At 36.2% G+C, this 27,860-nt stretch overlaps 1 protein-coding gene across 5 annotated transcripts in view; it reads right to left on the reverse strand.

Annotated features, from left to right (window-relative positions):
• Nucleotides 1-27,860, reverse strand: part of LOC110446145 — a 55,781-nt gene that overhangs the window by 18,792 nt on the left and 9,129 nt on the right. For all 5 annotated transcript variants that reach the window (XM_021491140.1, XM_021491141.1, XM_021491143.1 and 2 more), the window contains exons 2-3: nt 7,672-7,794; nt 6,394-6,502 (exon numbers count right to left, since the gene is read on the reverse strand). In XM_021491140.1, coding sequence (XP_021346815.1) covers nt 6,394-6,502; nt 7,672-7,681 — 119 coding nt within the window. In that variant the 5' untranslated portion in view covers nt 7,682-7,794. The remainder of the gene's footprint in view (nt 1-6,393; nt 6,503-7,671; nt 7,795-27,860) is intronic.

A 27,860-nucleotide genomic window follows, 5' to 3' on the forward strand; every position in this document is an offset into this window, starting at 1 on the left:
AAGCCAACCATGCTTTTCAAAAGAAAAACATGATAAATACCACGCGAGGAATCAGATATCGCTTACCGGACATACAGGTCTTCATGCACTACCAGAAATATATCTCTAATCTAATAATAGCCAGAGATCATTAGATTATCTTGTCCAACCAAGTGATATAAATGACCTAATGACCACCCCTACCCTCATAGATGAGCTACCATCACTAACCTAATAACGACAAAGCTGATTGATGAAGAATCTGGACCTTTCTACATACATGTACTGTATATCTCTTGATAAAAGGATAAGGGTCAAATTCCAGCAGTTAATAATACCATGTCTGATTGATTTTTAGCTAAGGTGGAGCTGCAAGCTATTGTCACTAATTCAGATATTAAACGAGCTTTTCATATGCAAATTTATTCATAACCAAACATTTAATAGCTTGGCCATCTTCCTGAAAGAATTTATGAAAATAGAATGAAAACACTAAACAATTTGTCAATAAAATGTATTACCATATTGGTCTAAAGTTCGGCCCCGGCTGCAATTACACACAGCATCAAAAAAATATCTTACAATGCATTAAGTATCGATAAATTTGTTATTGACTTTCGTTTTTTGAATGCTTACAAATATAATCAGTTATGTTGTTAGCACTTCTCACAATTGCTTCAAATGAAAAAAAATTAATATTAACTTTAACACTTGAATATAATTCTAATTTCAAATTGTTGTATTCTCTTAAAATCTCTTAAAAAATTAGAACAATCAGACTTCTATTGACATTTTCAATTACAAATCAGAATTTTCATTTATCTAATTTGCGAACTGAACTATGTATGACAGCCTCAGTTTTAAGAGTAATTTAGTGTCAGCAAGCATAAAACACGTCTGCAATGCCTTGTTGGCCCATACAAGCATTTTATCTTATTTTATTGAGATCCTGGCGGGAAATAAAATTGCAAAAGAGAAAACATTTTACTGTGTCCTTTAGTCGCCAGCGAAATAGAAACAAAGTCTTGCCACCATAACCATGTGTGGTGGAGTCCGATACAAACAATCCTATTATCTTGTTAGAAATCAACGAAAGACCTTGGGACAAGATAATACGACTGAATTGCTCCCATTACGGTCTTTACGAAGGAAAAAAGATTTCCGTTGGGTACATGGAATAGAAAATAAAAACAGTTCCACCAGTAATTAAAACAGTCTGGAAGCCAGTTTCTATTAGCTTCAGACAAATGAGACTTTTCGGTAATGGTCGATAGAGAAATTCTATAGTTTTCTTACATTTATAACTCTTTTGCATTAACCAAAGAATAAAGCTATATATGTTTTAATTAACATTTTTGTCCACCTTCACTTATATAATTTCATAGTGTGGTTCGTATTTTTTAAACGGAATGGCACATATGTTTTCAGCATTAGCAAAAGATCCATCTGAAATACTTAAATGGTCAAACAAGAGGTTTGCAGAGTGTCGGGCAACTTAAGAATCTTTGCCCAAGGGGGGTGAATGATTCTTTTTATTGTTAACCTGAAGTTTAGAGATTGCTGACCTGACGTACGTCATTGTATTGCTGACCTGACGTACGTCATTGTATTGCTGACCTGACGTCATTCAATTGTTTTGACAGGGGAATCGCCCCGTCTCAACCCTAGGCAAGTTAGACAAGGTTGTCTCACATTGAGAAAAGTGTGGCTAACCGGCACAGTCCAGGGTAGAGAAAGTGAAATCTATTCAGTAACCTTGTGGGACAGAACATATTGGGTAGATTATTTAAGTTCACACTTGGAACTGTCTGTTGTTGGCTCATATTTGTTGTTTTGATCATACATGGGAAATAAAAAAGAAAGTCAGCATATTCATGGGTCAGATTAGACAGGAGGTCAGAAAACACAGGTCTTTAAATTCTTTCATAGTTTTCAGGAGAAATGGAATAACAGCATTTTGATTGAATAGACAAGAGTTCAGTATACTCAGTGGTCAGACTTGACAGGTTTCACTACATATTGAAAGAACAAAAGGGAAAATTGAATATCGCTTAAAAACGTTGCCACCTTTCAACCTGGACATCAAACAACCCCATCTTGTAAGAGTTTGTCAAACGTCCATTGAAACAAATGTCAACCCTCAGCCTTATAGATCTGTTTCAAGCCGAACATTCCTTTTTAAGCACAGAGAGAAAAATGGTGCTATCATGCACTGGAGAGTGGGCAGCCTGACTGCACGGAAACACATAATTTTTCTTTCTCCTGGAAAGGTCAGAACCCTGCTGGAGTATTATTCCAGTTTCCTTTCACCAATTACCGGAGTGGGGCTACCCCCATTTATTAAATCTAGCAAATTACGCTCTCATAATTAACTCAGTGCTTTTTCTACATTTGCATCGATGTTCTCCTGCCACGGAAAGTCATCAATACCGATTCACTGCCGACATGGGCGATATGTTTTTTGCATGAGTTTTACAATCTGTCACGTGGGAATCAATATATTCTAAGTCAGGTTTAACTGTTCATACCATTAGTGCCTATTAGCGAGGTAGGATGTCGCTGAATTAGAAAAACAAACAACACCAAGAGAACTGAGCTTAGAACACTTTTATGATAACATTCATATTGAAGCAGTAACTGTTTTTAAAAAAAAAATGCATTCCATTGATTTAATTAACACCTCAGCAACATTTCAACAAGAGTCAAACAGTTCTGGTTTCGTGATACAACATGGTTCTTATTCAATAAAAAATATATCTAAATGGCCTGAACATAACTGTTAGTCACATGGTCAAGGGATGTCTAGCTGACCTTAAAATTGCAAAGGTCATGGCCTATAATTACAGGAGTAGGAGTAGGTCTAAATGACCTTTGAATCGTGAAGGTCATGATTTGTTATCGGAGGTCAAGATGACCTTTACATACTTAAAGTCACGATAAGAAAACGTTATGGGAGGCCTAGATGACTTTTAAATTCTTCAGGTCAAAACATGTCGGAGAAAATTTACATGAAATTTGAATTATGACTTAAAGGTCATTATTACTTGTCAGTGGATGTCAGATCTTTTAATTATTAAAGAAAGCCAAGAAATGTAAGAGGAGATATCAGATTCCAGGAGAGGTCTAAATAACCTTTACATTATAAAGGCCGCAACTTATATTTAAGGAAGGCCAAGATGAGAAATAAGACTATTTTTGATTATATAAGACAGAACATGTTAGCAACAGTCCAGATGACCTTTCAATTATGAAGGTCATGACTTGTAAGGGCTATTCTGAAGATAAAGGGAAGGTTTAGGTGACCTTTGATTATGGAGGTGCAGCCGTGATTGGTAAGAGGTTAACACAAGGTTAAGTCTAATGACCTCTGATTATTAATCCCAGAACTTGCAGATAAGACATTATCTTGAGATTTTATTGTAGCATAGGCCGAGTGCTGTTCAAAACATGTTTGATTTTATTGTAGCATAGGCCGAGTGCTGTTCAAAACATGTTTGATCCCAAACACAGTTTAAATATACCTGGTACTTCAATACCATCTAAAATTAATCTTTTCAACGAAATTGCTTTGATTTAAGATATTTTCAGGAATATACATTTGATAATTCCATATATATATGTTTATATGGCTATAAAAAAAGTTCAAAGTTCAAGCAGTCTCGAGACGCATGATGAAATCAGAATCCTTAATGTACTTGTACGAGCCTGAACGATGACCCCCTGCAGCTCTTAAAATGTAGTCCTATAATGCATTGGTCTCCAACTGTACATGTAAAGTATTAATTCCGTGAATGACCATGTGTCATGTATGATGGATTGAGGAACTGGCACCATTCCTCGGCTGCATGGAACGCATTGATTAAGCCACAGCGTGTGACAGGAATAAACATTCTCAGATCTTCACCTCTCAGGCCATGGCGAGTGTGAAAATATGGAATGGCCAGACAGAGTCAGGCCACATATTGAACAATAGGAAGGCCATTGACAAACCAATGTCCATTGTCAGCAAGGGAACAATCCAAAGTATGTGCGATATAGAACATAAACCAAAATATGGACATTAAATGGAACATTAACCCCAATATGGACAATATTGAACACTAGGAAGGCCATAGATAAACCAATGTCCATTGTCAGCAGGGGAATAAATCGAAGTATGTGCGATATGGAACATAAACCAAAATATGGACATTAAATGGGACATTAACCCCAATATGGACAATATGGAATGTTAGGAATGACATAGATAAACCAATGTACAATGTCAGCAAGGGGATAAACCCAAGTTATGGACGATGTGGAACATTAAGAAGACCATCATAAGATTAACCAATGCACAATGTCAGCAACGAAATATACCTAAGTATGGACGGGACGTTTGGAGAATTGTTGCAGCTATTAGGGATATTCATTAGCAGCAATAGAAGACAAATAGAAGTGTCAGAAAGAATATATCACAACTGAAACACTGACTGGTCAGCATGAGGGTCCTGCTGTGTGCCTGACCATATACCCAACAGTCTTTTTAATTAGTAACTTTGACCTTGACCTTGACCTTGACCTTAGAAACGTTTTAAAGCCCTGTTGCCCGTCTAAATATCAGTGTATCATTATGTCAGATTTCAGATAGGTACTTTGATGATTCCCGGAAACAAAAGTGTAAACAGACGGACAGACAGACAGGCATAGTAATTACTATATAGGCCCTAACTATAGAGAAAAGACATTTTAAAGTGAACCAAAAACATTGAAACCATGAAAGAGTCTAGAAAATATATAAGTACAAGGTCTTTATGGACCATAATAGGAATGGCAATGAGATCTAAAGAGGAAACACCAATGTTTCGGTACTCAGTCTTTTAAGTACGTATATGGTTGGGTATTTGTATAAGATATTTTGGTACTTTCCAAAAGATACTTTTTAAAAAATTTCGGCACTTGAACCCACATTTGAACCTGGCTCTTTTTTTTTTTTTTTTTTTTTTTTTTTTTTTTTTTGTGTTCTGTGTATTGGTTGTTCATTGGCGGAGTGGATCAAGGAATTTATTTTTGGGTGGAAACTCACAATACCAGTGTTGATGACCAATTCAAATGGAGGTGTAAATATTAATAAGCAAAGTGGGGTGGGTGCAGGATTGGGTAACAATCTCCTAGGAGGGTGTTTGGGGATACCCCAACAGCAAACTGTAAAATCCTCAGAAGAATATAAGCTTGCAATTCTACAGAGACTAGCATGAGAAAGCAAAACAGTATTCCTGAAGTATACATCTCGAGGGATGTTATTGCCGTGTGCATGTACTGACCCAGCATGTTAGCCCTACAAAGAGAACTAGACTCTCTCCATGTATAATGTAGTCCAGACAGCAACAACGAAGCTCCACCACAAATACTTGTTACATCTCTTATAATAAATGTATGTCTAACTTAACAACTTGTACATGTGTTCCTTACATGGATTTGCCTTTCATGTCTGTTGTTATTTTACATTAATGAATTCATGAACAACATCAAAGTAACTACCGTTTGTATGTTTCTTCAAAGGAAAGGTACCTTCAAACACAACATTTTGTCTGAAACTAGAAAAAATTGTAAAATATGGTAAGCCTCCCACTTTGATTACAAATACAATATCACTTTTTCGGGTTTTCGTTTATAAGAACTCAATTCAGGTAACTGTGAGATAACCTTGCAATAATATTTGCCAGTACCCAATTTATACAGTTGGGCAGACTAGTACTGTAACATTATGAAGGTAGAAAATATATCATTGAATGATAAAACAAAGAACAGGATATAATTTCCAGGTACTTCCTAGAAAAATTGCTGGTACCCATTTTCACAACTGGACAGACTGGAACAAGAGAAACTTGAACTATGCCTTGTATGCATACCATGTTTTTCTGCAAATAAGCCCATGCCTGGTAATAAACCCATGTCTGATAATAAGCCCATGCCTGGTAGGCATAATCCCATGCCTGGTAATAATCCTATGTCTGGTAATAATCCCATGTCTGGTCATAATCCCATGCCTGGTAATAATCCCATGTCTGGTAATAATCCCATGCCTGGTAATAAGCCCACCCATAGCTATTAAACTGATAACAAACATGATTTCATCATCCTGTTATAAGCTCACCTCCCTAACTTTGAGTCAGAGATTATGTACTGGCCCCTGGGCTTATTGAGGATAATAACAGACAGGCATACAACTGTGGTACACACTAGTGTATCAATTTGTATGTGATATATCATAATCCTAATCTTATCAGTAGTACAGTTCATCTTTCTATCTATATGATGCAACATTAATCATAGGTATATTGCTCACTTTTAATCAAGAATATCAGCAAATTTGCTTGCGTGATACTTAAAAGTTTTTCTAGATTGATTGAATTTTGTGTGTGGAGACCTTACCCTGTGAGTCTGTAGTTGAAGTTGCCATAGGCCCCTTCTTGGTCTGGAATGTTCTGCTGAAGCAAACGCTCCACCAGCTGTTTCAAGTGATACCCAATACCTTCGTATTCTGAAAGGAAATAAAAAAATCGTAATTTCATACATTATCTGTATACCAATAATTGATTGGTATCAAACAAACTTTCAATAATCAACAGAAATGACTCCACCAGCTGTTCAAAGCATCCTGTATACCGTAAAATTTTCACTACAGTTTAACTCATTCACCCCTACAATTTTAAATTGGACTTGCCCAGTGATTGATTTGGTAAGGTTCAAATGTGATTAAAGGGGTGATTGGGTTAAATAAAGCCCTCCGCAATTGACTGGGCAAAAGTTTCCTGGTATACAGTATTCTGAATGAGTTGAATATCTCCTAAAAATGAGACGTATGTGACAATCTGAACGAACAACTATGATTTAAAATATGCACATGTTCAAACCTTCAATTCAGAATTCAGAAGTTTAAGATTACCGGTAGTGCAATTAAAATTGCAAAAAAGATCTACAAATTTTGAAACTGTATAGGCAATTTAAACTTTAATAATAATGTTTATTTCAGGAAATAGATCATAGACATCACATGTGACATGACAGTTGACATACATATTACAGTACAACATACATATATATTTACTACAAATATTAAACAGAATATCACAGGTTTTTGGAGCAGTCCTAGGAGCAGGTGATTGGGCATCCCCTTCCTACAAGCTCTCCGGACGCTCAAATACTAATGAACCTACATGAATTTAATTAATTGCCTGACATACCAAATTTTGCACACCTGTGCATAATTTTAAATTCATTTTCCACATCTTTGGAAGTATTGAAAATTGTATAAAATTCTGATTCTGAAGATGAACAAATTAATACAATTTTTCCTCACTACCTGTCACACCATCAGGTTTAATTTATATGCTTAATTTTGACCATTGGTTGGGTACATTTTAGACATCTTATTTGACACTACCTGCATAATCGTAACAATTAGAAATCGTATTTGAACTATCTGCATAATTGTACTAAATCTTCGTAATGAAATTTCTAAACTTTTACATCAGAATGGTGAAATATGGATTGTAGAAAGATTTCTATAGCACGACCATTTAAACATTTACGTGTGACATTTCGATGACTATAGTACAATACTAATCATCTAAATGTCACGCATAAAGACTTAACTGGTTGTGCTATATAAACCTTTCTGAAATGTTAACGATTATAGTTTTAACCTACCGGTTGTCATGTTCTTCTATAGGAGTTCCCATACACAGACCATAACGCCAACAGCAGTGGGGCACTGTATTGAGGGGTCTGAACTCCCTAAACCTGATCTATCGTCATCTCAACCTGTACCACCTGCAAGAAAACAACATCAATAATACAATCAAGGTAAAGTGTAACCACTGCACCAGTTATTATCACGAAGAAGAGTTCCACTCAAGAATTGTTTTACAGATTGGAGTGTGTATTTTCCCTTCTGCATAAAAGCTGAAGTACCTAATAAACACTGTAAGTTTCATTTTGGCAGAGAGTTACTTCCCTTGTCAAGGTGTTCATCTCTCATTTTCATCATGTGCATTTAAAATTCCTGGATAGCATCATTGATCAGTGGAAGAGAAACACAATTGATTAAGATTGGCACCCCTGTAAATTTAGAGGGTTTTTTTTCTTTCTTTTTTTTCCACAATTTTGAACAATATTTACTGTTATTCCATAAAATGCATTGCAAAATGAAATTTATTTGAAATACTATGTACTTAATTAAGAATATTTTCTTGCAGTAATAACTGTATTAAATATTATGATTTAATGGTACCTTTTATTTTAAAAGTTTTTTTCTCAAAATTCAGTTACTCAGAGTAGAGCTACTGGAAGGATTTAGGAGCCAAGATATAGGGCCCTACAAACACTCATCTATGTTGTAGATATTTAAAGCCACGGTCATTGACTGTAGTACTCCCTCGGTCATATTTTAGTTACAGTGACCTTGACATTGACTTTGGAAACTTTTTAAACCCCTTTTGTAAATTTGCAAATCATAGTGTATCACCATAACATTCAAAAAGGTTAGTCCTTTGGTTTTCAAGATAAGGACCCACAAGGACAATTCCCCCATGGTCTATTTAAAGTAACAGTAACCTTGACCTTATTTTTTTTTTAAAACCCCTATTGCACATCTTCATAACATAGTGTATCACCATGTCAAATTTCAAAAAGATTTTATTTTTTTTGGATTCTGAGATAATCTCTGGATAGATAGTGTAGATAGACAAACAGACAGACTAATGTTGTGATTACTACATCCATAGGACACCTGCATCTCCAATGCAGAGGCCAAATTATTCAATTCATTCATTGTATCATTCGAGAAGATTGGGGTCTGCATGACTTAATTATAAATGCCCTTCAATAGATCCAGGCACAAACATACAAATGTACATCCAATTGGAGTCATGTACTTTCTCATTCTCTTTCATTCCAATACTTTGTTTTTGATAATTGAATACCTAAAAGAAGCAGGCTTTCCAAAAATACATATTCACTTTTAACTGTCAAAATTTCTTAATTACAAAAATAACTTCATTTACTGCTAATCAAAGCTGAACATTTTCTTTTTTTCTTTCCAGAAATAAAATAGTTTGTTCTAAATTTAGCCGTTAATTCATTAAGTTAAGTGCATGTGAAACTGGCAGATTCTGTCTTCATTATACCCAAGGTTGCCTAGTAATGGATTGTCAGGATTCTCAAGCCCAGAAATGATGGTTGTAAAGCGCAGACTGAATGTTTCTACAGTCTGTTGACTAGCAATGGAGGCACTCAGAGACCATAGATTCTAACAGTAATACAAACAAGAGGCCCATGGGCCTTAACGGTCACCTGAGTCTACAGTATTTTTTTTTTGTTGAAATATGTACCAATTTGAGTAAAAAATAGTATAATGTTAACTTAACTTTGTCAGGACCATGAGCTGATCATTCCTAGACCAATTTTAAGTGAGATCGGCCTATTAGAATTTAGTAGCAAAATAGCGGCCATGGCAGCCAAATTGTATTTCTGATTGACCCGAAAAATAACAACACTTTGTCAGGACCATGAGGCGATCATTCCTACCAACTTTCAGTTCAATCGGTCCAGCAGAACTTGACTTTAAGTTTGAAATAGGTTTTCAAAATGGCGGCCGTGGCGGCCATATTGGATTTCTGATCGACCCGAAAAATAACAACACTTTGTCAGGACCATGAGGCGATCATTCCTACCAACTTTCAGTTCAATCGGTCCAGCAGAACTTGACTTTAAGTTTGAAATAGGTTTTCAAAATGGCGGCCGTGGCGGCCATATTGGATTTCTGATCGACCCGAAAAATAACAACACTTTGTCAGGACCATGAGGCGATCATTCCTACCAACTTTCAGTTCAATCGGCCCAGCAGAACTTGACTTTAAGTTTGAAATGTAAAATGTTAACGGGCGACGGACGACGGACGACGGACGACGACGGACGAAAACGGATAGCAATAGGTCACTTGAGCTAAAGCTCAGGTGACCTAAAAATGTACTCCCCAGGCTGTCCCGTGGCATACGTGACCCAGGAATCGTACTAATGTCATTTTAACGAAAGAACAATACATGAATGAACTATTAGACACTTTCATGCCCTGGAATAGTGAAATTAAACACAAATCGAGTAAAAAACACAAGGTTTTGCCGAGGGTTTTGCACAAATATGAAAATCAAAAGGGTGGAGTGTCTTTCACCCTTGGGCATGATAGAGTATTTTTTCTCTTATTCTGATCACCACAATTAGCTCAGAAACAAACTAAAAAATGTCGCAATTTCCACATCCCGACGTCAAGATGTTCAGATTTCCTGACGTCGCATCATTGTTGTCCCATTGTGACGATCACACACGAGAAATTGGGTGTAATGCCTCATGGTCCCTTTTATTACCCTGGACAGTTCTGTCATATAAACCACAGAAACGAGGGAATGTGAGTACATATAATTTTGGTTTCCATTGAAAGTCTTATCCCATTGAAGACTCTTGGTTCAATATTCTGACAGTGCATTCAAACAGCTGTTATGCTGATCAACAAACAGTCAATATTTTTTCAATCTAAATTTTACAGCAACCTGTTCCTACAGGATTTTGTAATATATAGCAAAAAAAATGACTGAAATTTGCATTAAATTGCTCAGTTGTTCTTCTTTTGGTGAAAATCAAGCACTTTTTTTGCTAGATGAAGCAGCCTTTATTGGGCTGTGAAATAGGCAGACAAAAAATAATTCACATTACGCAAATACAACAGTCCCCACATAAGTGTAAAAGATGACGATTAATTGGGTTGCCTGACAAGCGTCAGCTGTAGGGATTTTCCCTTTAGCTTAGCGGTAGAGCAACGGGCTGGAGAACGAAGGGTCACAGGTTCAAGCCCTTGAGCGATAGCACTATCTGTATCACTATTCTTCGTCCTATTACAAATTGGTGCCTAGGAGAACCCTTAAGAGAAGTCAAAGAACCTGGGTTGGTGTTTGATAAAAGGGGAGAATTAGTGTAAAAGATGTGGATTAATTAGGTTGCTTTACAAGCGTCAACTGTAGGGAATTTCCCTTTAGCTTAGCGGTAGAGCATCAGGCTGGAGAGGAATATCTTTCTTAGTTCCATTTTGTTTTTATTTTCCATCAGTTCTACAACCGAGTGAGTTATTGCATGTTCCCAGTGTTCATGTCAATTTGTCACTGTGGACATTTTACGACACTGTTTATATATATATATACAGCTTAAGCCCTGTTTACGGTATACAATATCATAAACATTCACACAAATGCTTTATTCTTATTCATATCTGGTGGTCAATTTGAAGCATCTATAATGAACAGTGAGAAACAAAAGTTAAAGATGATCCATGCCCCCATCTTCTACTCTCCCCCTGGCTCTGACCTGCAGCCCTCGCTGGACACTGGTCATGCACCTACAGCACATATTTACCCCTACTTCAAAAAAGGGTACTAACTTTCTATTTCTGCGATACAATCTCCGTAGGATGGGCTAATTACAGAGCATTGAAATCGCAAACTGTTGGTAGTTCTTCATAACCACGAAAGACATGGGTGGGCTTATTACCTGACATGGGCTTAGAGCCATTAGTTCATATTTGTATTTATTTTATAATTAAGCAGACACATAGGTTTAAAACTGATTTCTACCCCCAAATACCTCTGCAATGACATCAGAAGTATTTTCATTTCACGTGCTGCTAGCTGACCGGAGACACTCCATCTTCATTATAAAAGCTTCGATCATGGGACACACTGACATTTCAAATAGACTGGAACTGTTTCCTTTCCATCCATGTATGTGTATAAGTGCCAGTCTTCATGCAGGGGTGATTCTCAAACAATAATTAATTAATTTGTACGCGATGAAGAAAAGTTCACCCAGTTCAAATTGCCCACCTGATATTGATTTCAGAGCATTAATCTTTTCTTATGAGACAACATACATTATATATTTATAAATTCACATTCATTCTCTCCTTGATATACATGCTAGTGATTAATATGGACATTTTTCAATGAAGACTTAAAAGTACATGCTACAGTGGAACCTGTATTAAGAGACCACCCCCTCGGAGAGTCCATGAAGTGGTCTATTAAGGCAGGTTCTGTTTCACTGAGCTAAGCATCCTGTTAACAGGTAAAGGTGATTAACAGATTTGTCTCCATGGATGTAATGTGCGTGTCCTAATGTGTTCTGGAGGTCAGGTGTGTATTGTTTTTGTCTTCTTGCGATAGCGCAGATCTGATGCCAACTTTAGAGTGCTGCCTCACTGAAATACCGTGCTAAAGGCTCCGAGCACAGCATTCCGCCTGTTCGCATTATTCATCAACACAATATTGTGATTACCTTAAATGCTAAACGCTTAGAAGGGCATAACAGCTACCATTTTTGAGGACTTTGGTATGTCCCTGCTGAGGACAGATCCATTACCTTCCCCACTTGGGCAAATGTTTAACATTAATGCCAAAAGAACGGTATTGCAAAGCGAAGTGCTAGGAAACAAAAAGAAGAATAAATATAATGCCTGCAAATGTTGCAAAGCATCGATGGGTCCAGATATATTTTGATTGCTTTCGTGTCCCCTTAAAGAGCGAGAGTGTCACAAAAGCAAATCCCCAATTTAGATACAGGGGTTACCACATTAGTTGCCAGTCTTGTGACATGCAGTCGGCAACAGCAGGTATCTTCTTTTCTCAGCACCTGCCCTGCGCAAGGGTGAGCTGCACATGCACTCTAAAGACAGGTAAAGTTCACAAAAAGACAACAATCGTAAACATTAGAAGTGGTCTCTTAACACAGGTGGTCTCTTAACAAATGTGGTCTCTTAACACAAGTGGTATCTTAACACAGGTGGTCTCTTAACACAGGTGGTCTCTTAATACAGGTGGTCTCTAAATACAGGTCTCTTATTACAGTAGGTCTCTTAACACAGGTGGTTTCTTAACACAGGTGGTCTCTTAACACAGGTGGTCTCTAAATACAGGTCTCTTAATACAGTAGGTCTCTTAGTACAGGTGGTCTCTTAACACAGGTGGTCTCTTAATACAAGTGGTCTCTTCATACAAGTGGTCTCTTCATACATGTTTAATTCACAATGAAATTGCTATTAGAGAGAACATGAAAAGTGGCCTTTAAATACAGGTGGTCTCTAAATGGAGGTGGGTGCATGAACAGGTTTGACCGTATTAGTTGTTGATAGGTAATATTAAGATCATAAGAGCTGTAGATAGGTTATACATAGACGTTCCCAATAGATACAAATGTGGAGCCAGAATTTTGTGTTACTGGTAATTTACATCAGCATTACCTACTCGTCAATTTTAGAAAGAAAATACATAGTCAAGTGATTTTTCAGGAAACCGTGAGAAACATGAAAACTTGGGTCATTTTAAGTTAGGGAAGGATGTGTGATCCCAACTCCATCCCATATTTTAATCTCCCGTTCAGTATGTGTACACCTAGGCTAATGTTATGGAAATAGAGCTGACGTGATCATAAATATGTAATGCTATAATCCCTGTGAATAATACCAAGGATAAAATGGGAGTAAAATTGCACTGACTTTGGGAAGGACTTTGTAGGTATGAATTATTCAGCATCCCACTTTCATTCAAGAATGCACATACTGCATAAAAACAAATCAATCAATACCTAGTAGTGTTATATGTGCAGTTAGATACCTTTCAACCTAGACTATACATGCAGTCACACCATCTAGTCATATGTTAATGGGAAACATGTGTCGGTTTTGAACACGTGTGTCTGTTGTAGTACATACACACATATGTCCATTGTACATATGTGTTTACTTTACACAGAGTCCATTATACAAATGTGTCCATTATACAAAGGTGTTCATTATAAACCGTTGTTCATTATATACAGGTTTATATTATAAATAGGTGTTCATCATAGACATGGTCCATTAAACACCAGTGTACATTTCATACAGGTGTTCATTATACACAAGTGTCAATTATACACTGGTGTTCATTTTACACAGGTAACAGGTCTATTATATACAGGTGTCAATTGTACATGATTGGTCATTAAACAGTCCATTATGTACAGGTATTCATTATACACAAGTGTTTGTCATACAAAGGTGTTCATTATGCACAGGTTTCTATTATATACAAGAGTTATTTATACACAGGTGCCTATAGGGTGTTCATTCAACACAGGTACTGTAAAATCATGAATTTTCGTGGGACATTGAATTTCGTTTTTCGTGGATAACAAAAATCCACGAAATTAAATCCCCACGAAAACATAAATTTGATATGATATTGATAAAGGAAAATCAGAAATCAGCGAAATATAATGTCCTTGAAACAGGCTAGGCTAGTATATGAAAACCAATTTTAACCCCACGAAAATAAATGATTCTACAGTATCCATTGTACAAAGTAGCCTATTGTACAAAAGTGTCCATTGTATAAAGTGGTCAACTCAGGTATCCATTTTTCCACAAGTGTTCAATGTACAAAGATGTCCATGTGCAATGGTATTCATTACATATATATTATCCACTATTTCATCTACACTTTTTATCACCTCCCTTCTCTCTCTTTAAGGTGTCTCTCTAGGCACCCATCTACCTAGCTTCGCTGTTGCAAGGATGTTAGCACCCTCAGGTGTCCCAAGTTATTGTAAAAACAAATTTCTTCACCAGACCAAAATATAACATTGTCAAGGATTGTATGTAAGAGCAGATGTGCTCACAACATTTAAAGAGCTAAGATTTGGATTGAAATTGAAAATATACCCATCTTCTCAACAGTTCTAAAACAAATTAAGTTCTCTGGTTTGCTTGGCTTCTAAATTTTCCAACATGCCTAATGTCAAGAACAGAATAGAATTTGCATGGTAGATTGATAGTACCATATTTATCCGACAATCAGCCCATGCCTGCTTATAAGCCGACCCATGTCAAATATGGAGTAGTAAAAGTGTTAGCCCACCCATTTCAAATATAATTAAGTAGAAATGTCGATGAAAGTCTTGCCATTGTCCTGTAATAAGCCCGTCCCCTAATAACTAGAGTTTATGTATTCCAGTCCCCTCCTGCGCTTATCACAGGATAAATACGATATATAAACCAACACACCTCGCTGTAAAAATACACACAAGGCAAGCGGCATGTTTTGCATCTTTCATTGCCCTCGTTGTAAAGACTAACGCATTAGGTATAGCCGAGATATCAACCTTATCACAACTAAGACCTGATAAATCGGTAACCTGCGCACCTTCTTTCAGACATCTGGTCGAGAACAACCCGATTTAAACGTTATCAGTTCCCGACAGGTGTTTAATTAAACATGGCAACCTTGGACAAAAAACGGATTGTGATCACACCTTACAGAATCGAAAAATACTAAAATAACAGATAATGGCTACAACAAGATTGGGAAGCTGTTATCTTGACACATTGATTGTTACTTTTTATATCAAACAGATTTATCGTAATTGGTACTGATCAATGAAATTGGTATACTCTCTGCTCAACAACATCAAATATTAATAACAAGTGGGTCAGATTGACTGGGAACTAATTTGTGATGTTATAAAAAGAATAGGAAATATCTTTTGCCCGGTAAATGGCTATTGATTCTAAATCAAACAGCCAACAGCAGTGGAGATTTATAGCCAATAGTATAGACTGCCGATACATTACAACCTCATCCATGCATAAACGATAGTCCCATGGGGTCAGTGAGATCATGTGCGAGGGTATGGGACAACTCGCAGGGTCGTGAGTTAGACTATATAGTGCTTGGGAATGAGTTTGTGTTCTATAAAAGACTTTAGGATCCAGCGTGGCTCTGCCAGAAACTATAACTATTCATTGGAAATGTTGATAACAACTTTGATAACCTTATTTCTGAAAAGATAGTGTACCTTGCATTATTTTTAGTATAATAGCATGCAATAAGGCCAGATCACGGCCCGTATTGATGAAACTGTTTTAAGGCTTAAGCATGAATTCTGTGCTCTTGCACCTCCCTTAAATCATTCAAGATGTTCAAATAGTCAAGTGTAAATACTGAAGACAGTTTTCAGCTTAAAATGTTTCCAAATTTCTTGCATAACATTGACAATCCCCCCCCCCCATTAAATGCAATTTATAAGGGTTGCAAGAAATTCGACTTCGGCACACAATATGGGTTTAAGCACAAGAACAATTCCTCGACTTCCAATCATTATATCGTTGATCTATAACCAAATAATCGAGCTACCTGATCAACAGTAGTACCCGGGCCCAGTCACGCTACATTTATATTCAAAATGATATAAAGGGGAGGTTACTCTTTGTACAAAAACTGAAGTGGAAATCTCTTGAGCTTTGTAAGCAGTGGGACGGGGATCCTTAAAAAAGGTCAGAATGTATGTGAAATAGTTATAATGGTTAGCTGTATTACAATGGCACTTAAAAACACATAATTAGAGTAATTATAAATTCTCTTTAAATTTACTTTTAATCTTTTTTCTTTTTGCTGTTAGATTTCCAAGCCAAATGATTTCCAGGCTCTTCCAGGCTCAATTGTCTAAATCATTTTATAGCTGACTAACAGGTGATCAAATAATGTTTTTTTCCCCATTTTTGTTTTGTTTCTTTCAGTTTGTTTTTTTATCTTCAATAAACTTTGTACACTCTTTATATTATATTTAATAAATTGGCCAACCTCCTTTCTTACAGATTTACATCACTTATTGAAATATGGTTTTCTCCCTCACAATTGATTCAAATTAAAAGGCTGTTTCAAGCTTTGACCTTGAGAATATGTTCCCATGAATCAATAGTTTGCTCTGTAACATTAGAAAACGTGTTAATAGCAACAAGTCATAAACCCACACAAATAGCAATCTGAGCACTTCATTTTATGTGTTTTGAATTTGATTGCTGCATAATACATTGTATTCTGTCCTAAAATTTTATACAGAATGATATAGTTAATTTCAAGCATCATAGTTCATTTATCATAGGATTTGGTTGGATGGTGCAGAGGATAGCACACTGGCCTATTACCAAAATGGCCAGGGTTTTGATTCCCTAATTGGATGAGAAAAGGTACGGTCCAGTCACTTGCCCCAACAACACGGGTTTTCTCCAGATATCGTGGTTAAAAATCCTCCCACATTAAGACCCCTACCATCGGGGTCAACAAGAGTGATTGATATTAGTTGGTAAAACTTGTTTCGCAATTGTTGTAAAATAAGTAAAGCTTAATTTTTAAGTTGCTTTTTTAAAAATAGATATATTCAATATTCAAAGTTTTATGTCTAGTTTAAGATATTTGCAAGAATGTATAAGAATTAACATGTGATCTATTTAAATATAAAAAGTAATAGAGAAAGTTTATGCTTTTAAGATTGAAACTATGATACTGTCAGTATACTGAACACCTTAGAGCAACATATTCCTTATGGTGTTTTTCAAACACATGCATATATACCTGACATTTTCTTCAGGTTGATAAGTAAAGATTCTATAAAGGTTCATATAGCACAACCAGTGAAGTGTTTATATAAAGTTTGACATTTTTTATGAGTATTCCGATATGTACTCTGTCACCAGTTCATCAGCATTCTGATTCACACATGCATCACAATGTACAATATTTATACCCTGGTATCTAAAGTCTTAAAATATTGTATTTAATTTATGAAATAGAAATAATCATGTTATTTTAAATTGTAAAAGATATCTTAATCCCATATAAAGAATATATCATATTTTTTTCATATAATTTTTCCATGTCTTCAAATATATACTAGAAATCTCCATATACGAAAAATAGATATTTTTTAATCATTCAAGGATTAACTTGAATATATTTTTATGTTATGGAGCTATAACACAAGCGGTTTATGATGAGAGTACACTCCGGTTTTTTGTGTTATAGGTCCATAACATAAAAAATATATTCAAGTTAATCCTTATAATTAAATCTACTATCGCACAATCCCTGTGGAAATCCACTTTTATTGATGGACTCTTTTCTCTTAGAAATTATTACGCCACTGTATCAGCCAATCAAAAGCGACACTACTAACAACGACGTCATTTTTTTACGTTATGGGCTGATAACGTACATTTTTAGGCCAATGAAAAGGTTTGTTACAAGCAAGATTAAATTATTACAAAATATATAGTGCAACAGTTGTAACACTTCTAGAAATCTTAAAATATTGTTGATATTAAATAATACCATATACACATGTACCATGTTCTTATATCATTGAAACACTGATTGACCTGATGACAAGGTTGAATCAGAAAATTAAACAAGACTTATCTAGACGTTGAAGTTTGATTGGAATTCTAACAAAGTCATCTTGTTCAATCAAGGGATAAAATGCCCCAAATGCCCCACATAATAATAAACTCTTCATATTTTGATAAAATATAAAAAAAATCTTCACTTATATTTTAACATATCAGGCCTAGATCAGTGTATTATAGAATGGTATAGCTTAGATATGTTGTCAAATGCTCGAACAGCTTACCTGGTATACACTTTGACTTAATTTTAAAACTTACGTTCCTTGCAGTCTATTGACGTATGCCGATTGCAATTGTCACAACGTTTCTAAATGTCTTCATGTGCCACAATTATATGCATGTGTCCGAGGGATTAGAGTGACATCCTATATAAAGCATTAATCACATTGCTCCTGATTCTACAAAACCCATTTCCGCCACAAGGTGCAGTTCCAGTAAATTACCTGCTTCATACATCAATATTTCTCTCTATATATATATGTTTGTGTATGTTTGAGTTTGAGTCAATTTGTAATTACAAAATCAGTGTAACAGGAGAGTGAGTTCCTATATAACCAGACCGAACTTCTGTCAATAGAGTGGGTAAAATCAATCCCCGGGCCTCTAGGTATGCAAGACAAAACCCCATAAAGTCTGTACATTGTAAACACAACAAGGTGATGCATAACAAAACCATCCATCTGTCAAAATCGGCAAATCGACAAAAGAATACATATGGCCAGACCCCAATAGACATTCATATAGTAAGGACAAACAGGTCTGCAAATATAAGGTCCTCGTATAGTTAACGGTTCAAATCAATGCCGATTATCTGGCACTCACTCTGATGAGGGCAAAGCTATATTTCATATATATTCTAGCAAAAAAAATAATGATTAAAAAACACAATTACATCCATATTTGTTCACATAGCGGAATTTCTATAATCACTTGGTAACGACAGCCATTATCTTATATTGACAGTAACCGTGGAAACACCCAGATGGTTTATGGACTAATGTTCCACGTTTTATTTGGTCTGTGATTTTAATCTCACTTCGTGGAATTATATGAAGGTGCTTCACACCAAACACATTGGAAGTCACTTGTATGTAAACACAATTAATGAAAAAAAAGATAATGGTTTAGAATGCCAGGAGCATACTGATAATTATTTCATTAAACTTTTAAAATGTAGCCGTGCAATATTTGTTCGTTCAACCTGCATGCATAATTCACCAATCGTTATTTTTCAAATTCTGCTATATTTTTTTTCTTTCAAATTTGGGATCTTATCTTTTCTCTTCTTTCTAAACAACTTTCTTCTTGCTAATGTCTCCCTTGACAATGCCTCACTTTTGGCCTTTGGTTGAGCATTCACCCCTGTGAGGAAGGCTTTGGGTTCTGTCCCCTTGCCGAGACATACCAGAGTCTGTAAAAATGGTAGTTTCTACTCCTGCTTATTGATCAGCAATTTAGGAGTGGGACGACTGGTTCGCCCGTTGTCAGTATAATGTGACCAGGTGGGGTGTCCTGCTGGGTGTCTTCGGCAGTATGTCTCAGTGAGGTAGTACTATAAGGTCGGCATCAGTTCCGCATTATCACAAGGAGACAAACACGAACATATCGCAGCCTCCCAAAGCACATGCATACACTACACGCATGCATCTTGCACACAGGGGAGGCCGTCCTTAAATGACCATAGCTGTTGATAGGACGTTAAACAATACTAAACCAAACCAAACCAAACTATGCATGTATAAATCCTGGATTACGACATCTGTGAGGTAAAGGTTCGGCAATACTAATGAGGTCCCAAGTTCTACTCTTTGAAGTTTCTGCTTTGGTTTATTTCCATGTCCATCCTCATATCTTGGACCTTGTATATTATCTCAAACCTTTTAGTTTCATGAACACTCCTTAACTTAAGGAAATTCCATAATTAAAAGATTCTTGATATACAAAAGTATCAAAGCTTAATAAAAATTCTATAATTGATGCAAAAGTATTAATAGAATTAAGGGAAAATCTTAATCAACAACTATAAGAAGTGTTCTGATATGTGAGTGTACAAATTCTACAAGTGGGGCTAGACTGGGATTCAATCACTATAACAGACTGACCTACCTCACGGGTCAATGGAAGTTATTTAGTCCTGGCTCAACTGTACGTGCTGCAGTAATATATTCACAACAAAATTAAGGGGACATTGCTGTACATAGGAAAAACAACAGTACAACGGGATAGGAATCCTTAAAGAATGTTCCTTTGGTAAAGAAATGTTCCTGAAACTCCATTTCTTTAGTCTGTGCATGACATTTCAATATTGCTGCAGGTCAAACTAACAGTCTAAATATGGTAACAGTAATCTTGAACTTTGGCCCATTGACCCTATTTGCAATTGCAGAATGCGTGAGACATGCATGTTTTAAACTTACCATCAGCTGAAGCCAAGTATTGACTGAGCATGTATTGTAATTCTTAGCAATGGGTGGATTCTTCAGTTTCATTGCTCCTGCATAGTCTTTGCATTGCATGGCCAAGCTAGGCCGTCATGAATTCCCTAAAGTTGTGACATTTACACCAACGGAAAGCTACTATACACTCAGAAAGTGCTAACTAACAAAGTTCATATTTATTTCATTACGACCAGCCCGAAACCTGAAGGACTGGAAAGTAACTTACGAGGTCCAAGCAGAACACGTAATGCCAGTGATAATTCACTTACGTACAGAAAATGAATTTTATAAAATTTGCTAAGAGCAGTCAAATGTCCTTTTCAATAACTTTATTTCAAGTGATAAAAGTTTAGGTATAAACTAAATGTTACATATTGATATATTAGGTTTAAGAAAAATAATCACCCCATAATTTTTTTTTTTTTATATTTTCAAACAGTATATATATGTTACTTGGTTGAGAGCGAACCTCCACATATAAGAAACACACGTCCACACAACTGCAGTCCTTATATAGAGTATAACGGATACATGCAATCAACCAAATGTATCATCTGAACAAAATTGCCTTCAAGAAACGTTGTGATGTGCCAATCCCACAAAGATCCATTACGCTGATGACAACAGATCAATTCAATACGGCCATTAGGATTATTCAAGAATCTCCCATGAAAATTGTGTCTTGTACGTGCTATCAATTTAAAGAAAATTTACACTGTCTTCACTTCCTTCCAGGCAAACTAATACATATATATATATCATACTCATCAAACAGCATATGCATCTATATCATGTCTTGGAACAATCAAGGACCAAAAATGTTCACCTGATTTCAGCAATCCATTTTTATCGTTCCATTAAATCATTTACCCCTGAAGACACATTTGAACTCTTCCAATTCAAAGGTTGGAATAGTTCATTATGAAATTTCAGGGACGAATGAGTCAACTAAATAAAATAATCAATTTTTTCTTTCAAGACAAATTTAAAAACATTGTTTGAACTATTGTTTTTCCTTAGGCATTTTGAAAATAACAGAATATATGCTGCAGGTAGCCAATTTAGAGTCAACAAGATATTAAACATTCTTGTTGCTGCGAAAACATTTTGTTTTTCATTTAAAAATTTGTAACTAACATAAGTTCTGTTGTATTGATTTTTTGGAAATTTTTCTTCAGATGCAAAACAGATTTTTTTACTTATTAGAGAATGACTTTTCCAGTTAAATGTGATATTCTTTATACTTATCAGGAAATTTGAATCTGTCTAGAGCTGAGAAAGTTTCCCTTTACACCCATTGTCAGGAATACAAATCTATTCCAATTGATATATTTCCTAGCCTGCTCTCCTGACCTTTTCGTGGAAATCTAACTGTCTAGTATACACATTGATCTGGATTTAACTGAAAAGCTGTACAGTTGGGGCACTTTGATATTTCAGACAAGAGGCTAAAGAAAGGCTATGGATAGAGTTACACTACTGTGTTGTATTGAATGCCAAAGCTCTCTCTCGGTAAAACAGATGGTGACAAGTCGTGATGCTGACCTAGGCATGGTGAGTTACCTAATATTTATCCGGCGATAACCCCAGGGGGCCAGCACATAGTCTGGCTTAAAGCAGAAGAGGGCTTAAAATAAAAGAAGGAAATATTACTTGTTATTGTTTCTACTGAACTGCAATTGATATAGATATGGTGGGCTTATTATAAGGCATAGGCTTTAATAAATATGGATGAGCTTAATTACAAGGCATGGGCTTTTATAGATATGGGTGGGCTTATAAAAATGGGCATTGAAAGACATGGGCCTTAATGATAGACATTGGTTAGCTTTTGACAAGGCATTGGGCTTTCATAAATATTGGCGTGCTTATCACAAGGCATTGGCATTTGTAGATATTGGTGTGCCTATTACAATTAGGCATTGGCTTATTGTGGGATAAATTTGGTAGTCTGCAGCTGAACATACAAATTAAGTTAATTGAAATTGGTTACCACTTTCCAGTTGTGTCAAGATGCATTATATGTATAGGAAAGCAAAATCAAGAATCAGCCTTCATGGATTTCAGTCTGATTTTCATTCCCAGTAGAACAGATATTTTTTTTTCAAAACATTAAGCAACATCCAAATTCAATTAAATGGTTCATGTACATGTATCATGTAATTTATGAATGTTGATGTAAAATTACCCTTTGATTAAGTACTTAAAAAATAAGTAAACAATCAACTAGCTCTGGATTGTTTTTTTCTTGGGGACTAGAAACTAAGGATGAGTCAATCAGATCGTTATTAAGTGGCCAAAACATCAGGGGAAAGAATCAACAAAAATGAAAATGATTGGCTGCCATGTTGGTCTTCATGATACCATATAAGGTCTTATAATAAGCTAGGTCCCCATTCCGTATAAGCATCCCCTATCTCTTTTTCTGATCCATAAGTCCAATCCCTGTACTACAATTTACCAATTTACACAACAAGAGGCCCAGAGGGCCTGTATCGCTCACCTGAATATATGTTTAAAATAATTGGTATGAAGTAAAGATATAGCACTCCATGGTAGGTGCTGTAAGTACATATGAAATTTCAGAAAGATCCATCCAGTACTTGAGATATAGCAAGAACAAACTTCAAACAGAGCCCCACCCCTATGCCCCTAGGGGGGGTCATACCCACCAATTACACAAAATTTGAGTCCTCTTGACCCAAGGATGCTTCAGACTAAATTAGGATACAATCCCTTAATCCCTATGGTAGAGGAAAGATTTTAAAAGTTTTACCTCTTTTTCCCCTATTGGGCCCCGCCTCTCTGCCTCTAGGGGGTCAGACACACCGTTTATACAAAATTGGTTCCCCTTCACCATAGGGTGCTTCATACCAAATTTTGACAAAATCCTGCCATTGAAGAATTTGCTATGTTTCCCCTATTGGGCCCCTCCCTTCTGCCCCCAGGGGGGCCACACTCGCTGTTTATACGAAATTAGGTCCCTTTTGCCCAAGAATGCTCCAGACTAAAATAGGATAATATCCCTTAATCCCTATGGTAGAAGAAGGATTATAAAGGTTTTACCTCTATTTCCCCTATCGGGCTCAGGTCCCAGGGGGGCCACACCCACTGTTTATACAAAATTGGTTCCCCTTTACCCAAGGATGCTCCACACCAAATATGGAACAAATCCTTTCATTCCTACAGAAGAAGAAGGATTTAAAAAAATAATTTGCTATGTTTCCCCTATTAGGCCCCTTCCCTCAGGCCCCTGGGGGGCCAGACCCACGGTTTATACAAAATTGGTTCCACTTCATCCAAGGATGCTTCAGAACAAATATGGAACAAATCCTTTCATTCCTACAGAAGAAGAAGGATTTAAAAAAATAATTTGCTATGTTTCCCCTATTAGGCCCCTTCCCTCAGGCCCCTGGGGGGCCAGACCCACGGTTTATACAAAATTGGTTCCACTTCATCCAAGGATGCTTCAGAACAAATATGGAACAAATCCTTTCATTCCTACAGAAGAAGAAGGATTTTGAAGAATAATTTGCTATGTTTCCCCTATTGGGCCCCGCCCCTCAGGCCCCTGGGGGCAATGCATGCAGACCCACGGTTTATACAAAATTGGTTCCCCTTCACCCAAGGATGCTTCAGACCAAATATGGAACAAATCCTTTCATTCCTACAGAAGAAGAAGAATTTTAAAGGATTTGCTATGTTTCCCCTATCGGGCCCTGCCCCTCAGGCCTCTGGGGGGCCATGCATGCAGACCTACGGTGTATACAAAATTTGTTCCCCTTCCCCCAAGGATGCTTCTGACTAAATTTGGTCAAAACCTGTTCAGTCTTTCATGACTAGTAGCATTTTAAAGGAAAAGTTGACGGCCGGACGGACAACGGACGCCGGACGCTGCGGTATGGCATAAGCTCACCATGGTCCTTCGGACCAGGTAAACTAAAAAAAACATCTATAAATACAACCATATTGTTTTTGAGAATTTGGAGATTTCTTTAATCATTCTAATTTCTACATAGTTAAGCTCCCATGTGCTTTTTATGTCGAATACAATAGTATTTGTTGTAGATTTTGTACAACTTCCACAAGACCACTCACCCATTAGCATGTATAATAACATTAGAATTGCAATGGTAAATCGTTAATTGAAAAATGATTATAAACCGTATTTATTCTTCAATAATCTCCGGGCCAACACATAATCTCTTACTCAAGGTAGGGGGGTTGGGTTTATTAGAGGACAATGAAACAAAATTTCCTGCCAATTCTAATGAACTGCAATAAATAGAAGTTGGCTAATTGCCAGGCATAGGCTTATTGCTGGACAAATCGGTGTACGATTAAAGGATATAATTGCATGTTCTGTGAATATACCCCCACCCCAAAACAATGATATATATATAGAGCATTTACTTCTGCCAAGTATATGCAATCAACTTTTAACCAAATCTCTCCAATCAGTAGCTAATAGGGCCCCAACAATATATATCATCAAATTGTAATACATGTACTTTCTGATGTTTTGTATCTAATTGTTTTGTTTGCCTGTATTGCGATACACTAATATATATATTGAAATATCCATTTATTTGTATCAACCTTTAAAAAAGTATACTTAAATATTTCTTTCTTCAGTAAAGATGTGATCCACTGTGCTTTCATATCCAAAAGTACTAGAAATTATACAAAACTATATTTTCAGTATTTCGATAGTATTCACTATTGATCAAAGCACAATAATACATTAAACTCAGCTGTTGTTCCAATCAATCGATTTAATCAATGATCCGTCATTTTACCTTTGACTCAATAATAACTAATTAATCATTCATGGCTTGTGACTAAAACATGAAAACTTTCTAGAGACTTAAGATTTGGAAAAGACCCGATTAAACAAACAGTTTTACAATTTTTACAATTTTTCCATTAAACTACTTTCGAACAACATTCCTGCCAATAGGTACATAATTGTAACAAATTTGGAGAATGTTTCTCAATTGATTCCCGTCTCATTCTATGATCAATCGATCAATGATCAATAATTGATCATTTGAGAAATACTGATGATCGATCATAAGTTTTAAAGCAATTCCCGACATTACCCTGAAATCCCAATGTCCACAATCTCAATGATAGCACAACATTACATTGCAGATCACAATCTCCAATACTGTTCACGGTCTGAATATCATATATATACAGTGATAATGGTGAATACATACGACCCCCAGACACTGCCCAGTTCCAATACAGCGACCCCAGACATTGTCATAATGTGTGTACAGGCTGACTTAACGCACATCAATCAGTTATGATTTGACCATTTCATCTGTTGGGCAACAGCTGAAGCAAGTACATATTCAGGGGTACATCAGGGATTTTCGTTTAAGCCTATTTCCATGAAAACAATTTATCATTCTGTACTGTATACTATACACATATGCTGCATTTTTAGAGCTTATTATTTCTTTATTTTAATTTATGCATTGATTTTTTTAGATTCCCATTGCAATGGGTATTTTAAAACGACAAAAAAGGAACATAGACTCAATGTACACATTTAAGAATTAACTGGGGAATGAAAAGTCACACTGCGGACTTGACCTTGGAACTAAACCATGCATTTGTTTGTGCCCAAACCAGGGATACAACCAGTAACCTTGAATTCCAAGTCCATCTCACTTCCAACTGAGTTAAATGGAAGTTCCTTAAAACTTTTAAAGCTCATGAAAGCTAAATCGCAACCACGATTATATTTTCCTGCCACATATACATGTATGTGTAATATGTGTCCTTTTGCAAGCTGATCATCTGCATCTAAGTAATTTTGACAATTCTACAACTATGTGAATATATCGAATCTCAAGTTTTAACCTCAAAATCAAATTAGTTTTGTTAACATTGACAGCATTGGTGATAGCTGTCAGTAATACACACCCCTCTAGTACTATTAGGCAAATATATTGATTTTGAATGATTCATAATCTGCTGACGACCAACTATATAGTACATAGTTTGACATTTGAAAATATCACCATATTCCCTATGCTATAATGTTTTATTTTACATATGTTTACTAATGAGCATTGACTGATGGTCTGGTCTCCAAAATATCCAGGACAATCAATAGGTTGAAAACAATTATGATCACAATACATATATCATGTACCAATGCATTTTGATAAAATAATAAAATCATTATGTCAGCTCACTCAGGTTTGATTTGCACAGTGAAATCCCTTTGAGGCTAATTAAAAGTATCTGAACAATCATCTTTTAAAAACATTGCAGATGTTCTTTCACTTCAAAACAATTTGCTCAGATGACTAAAGTGCTCTTTAAAACAAAACTCTTGCCCTAGCTAATAATAATAATATACAACATTAATAGCCCCCTATATAATTTGTAAAATTACTATAAAGCGCTTTACAACATATGAATAGTAGTATTAGTTATAATTGTTAAACGAAAAAGGCTTACAATCACCATTATACATTAAGCAAGAATATAATCATCTCAATGTGCACATAAATAAATAAATAAAGAGTGGCATATCTACATGACGTCTGTGCAAAGAGCCTAAAATACAGACGTGAAGAGGTGAGTTTTGATGTCCCTCTTGAACTTGGCCAGGGTATTTGTGGCCGAAAGCCTCTAAAAGCACCGGTTTCCATAGGTCACAGTACGAGATTTTGGGCCATACAACAATGATTTTGTCTCTGACCACAGTGATCGTGACGGCTGATATAGGATAACAAACAAGCTCCTGTAGTTACTGGCTGGGGAGCTGTTTTATTCAGTGACTTGTATGTGTACACCAAGATTTTGTACTGCAACCTGTATCGTACAGGTAACCAGTGCAATGAATATAGCACAGGTGTGATGTACTGCTCTCTGTTTCGAGTATGAGTAACCAGATGTGCTGCAGTGTTCTGGACCCTCTGCAGATATACCACAGAGCAGGGCATTACCATAATCCAATCGAGAGGTAACACGTGAATGCACCAAAATCTTGCATGCATCTGCAGTTATAAACTGCCGGATACAGCCAAATATGTTCCTGATCTGGTAGTAACAGGATTTGGCAAAAGCATCCACTTGTTTCTCCATGTTTAGTGAACTATCAAAGTATACCCCTA

This window comes from Mizuhopecten yessoensis, unplaced genomic scaffold (assembly GCF_002113885.1).
Source record: "Mizuhopecten yessoensis strain PY_sf001 unplaced genomic scaffold, ASM211388v2 scaffold2597, whole genome shotgun sequence".
NCBI classification, from domain to species: domain Eukaryota; kingdom Metazoa; phylum Mollusca; class Bivalvia; order Pectinida; family Pectinidae; genus Mizuhopecten; species Mizuhopecten yessoensis.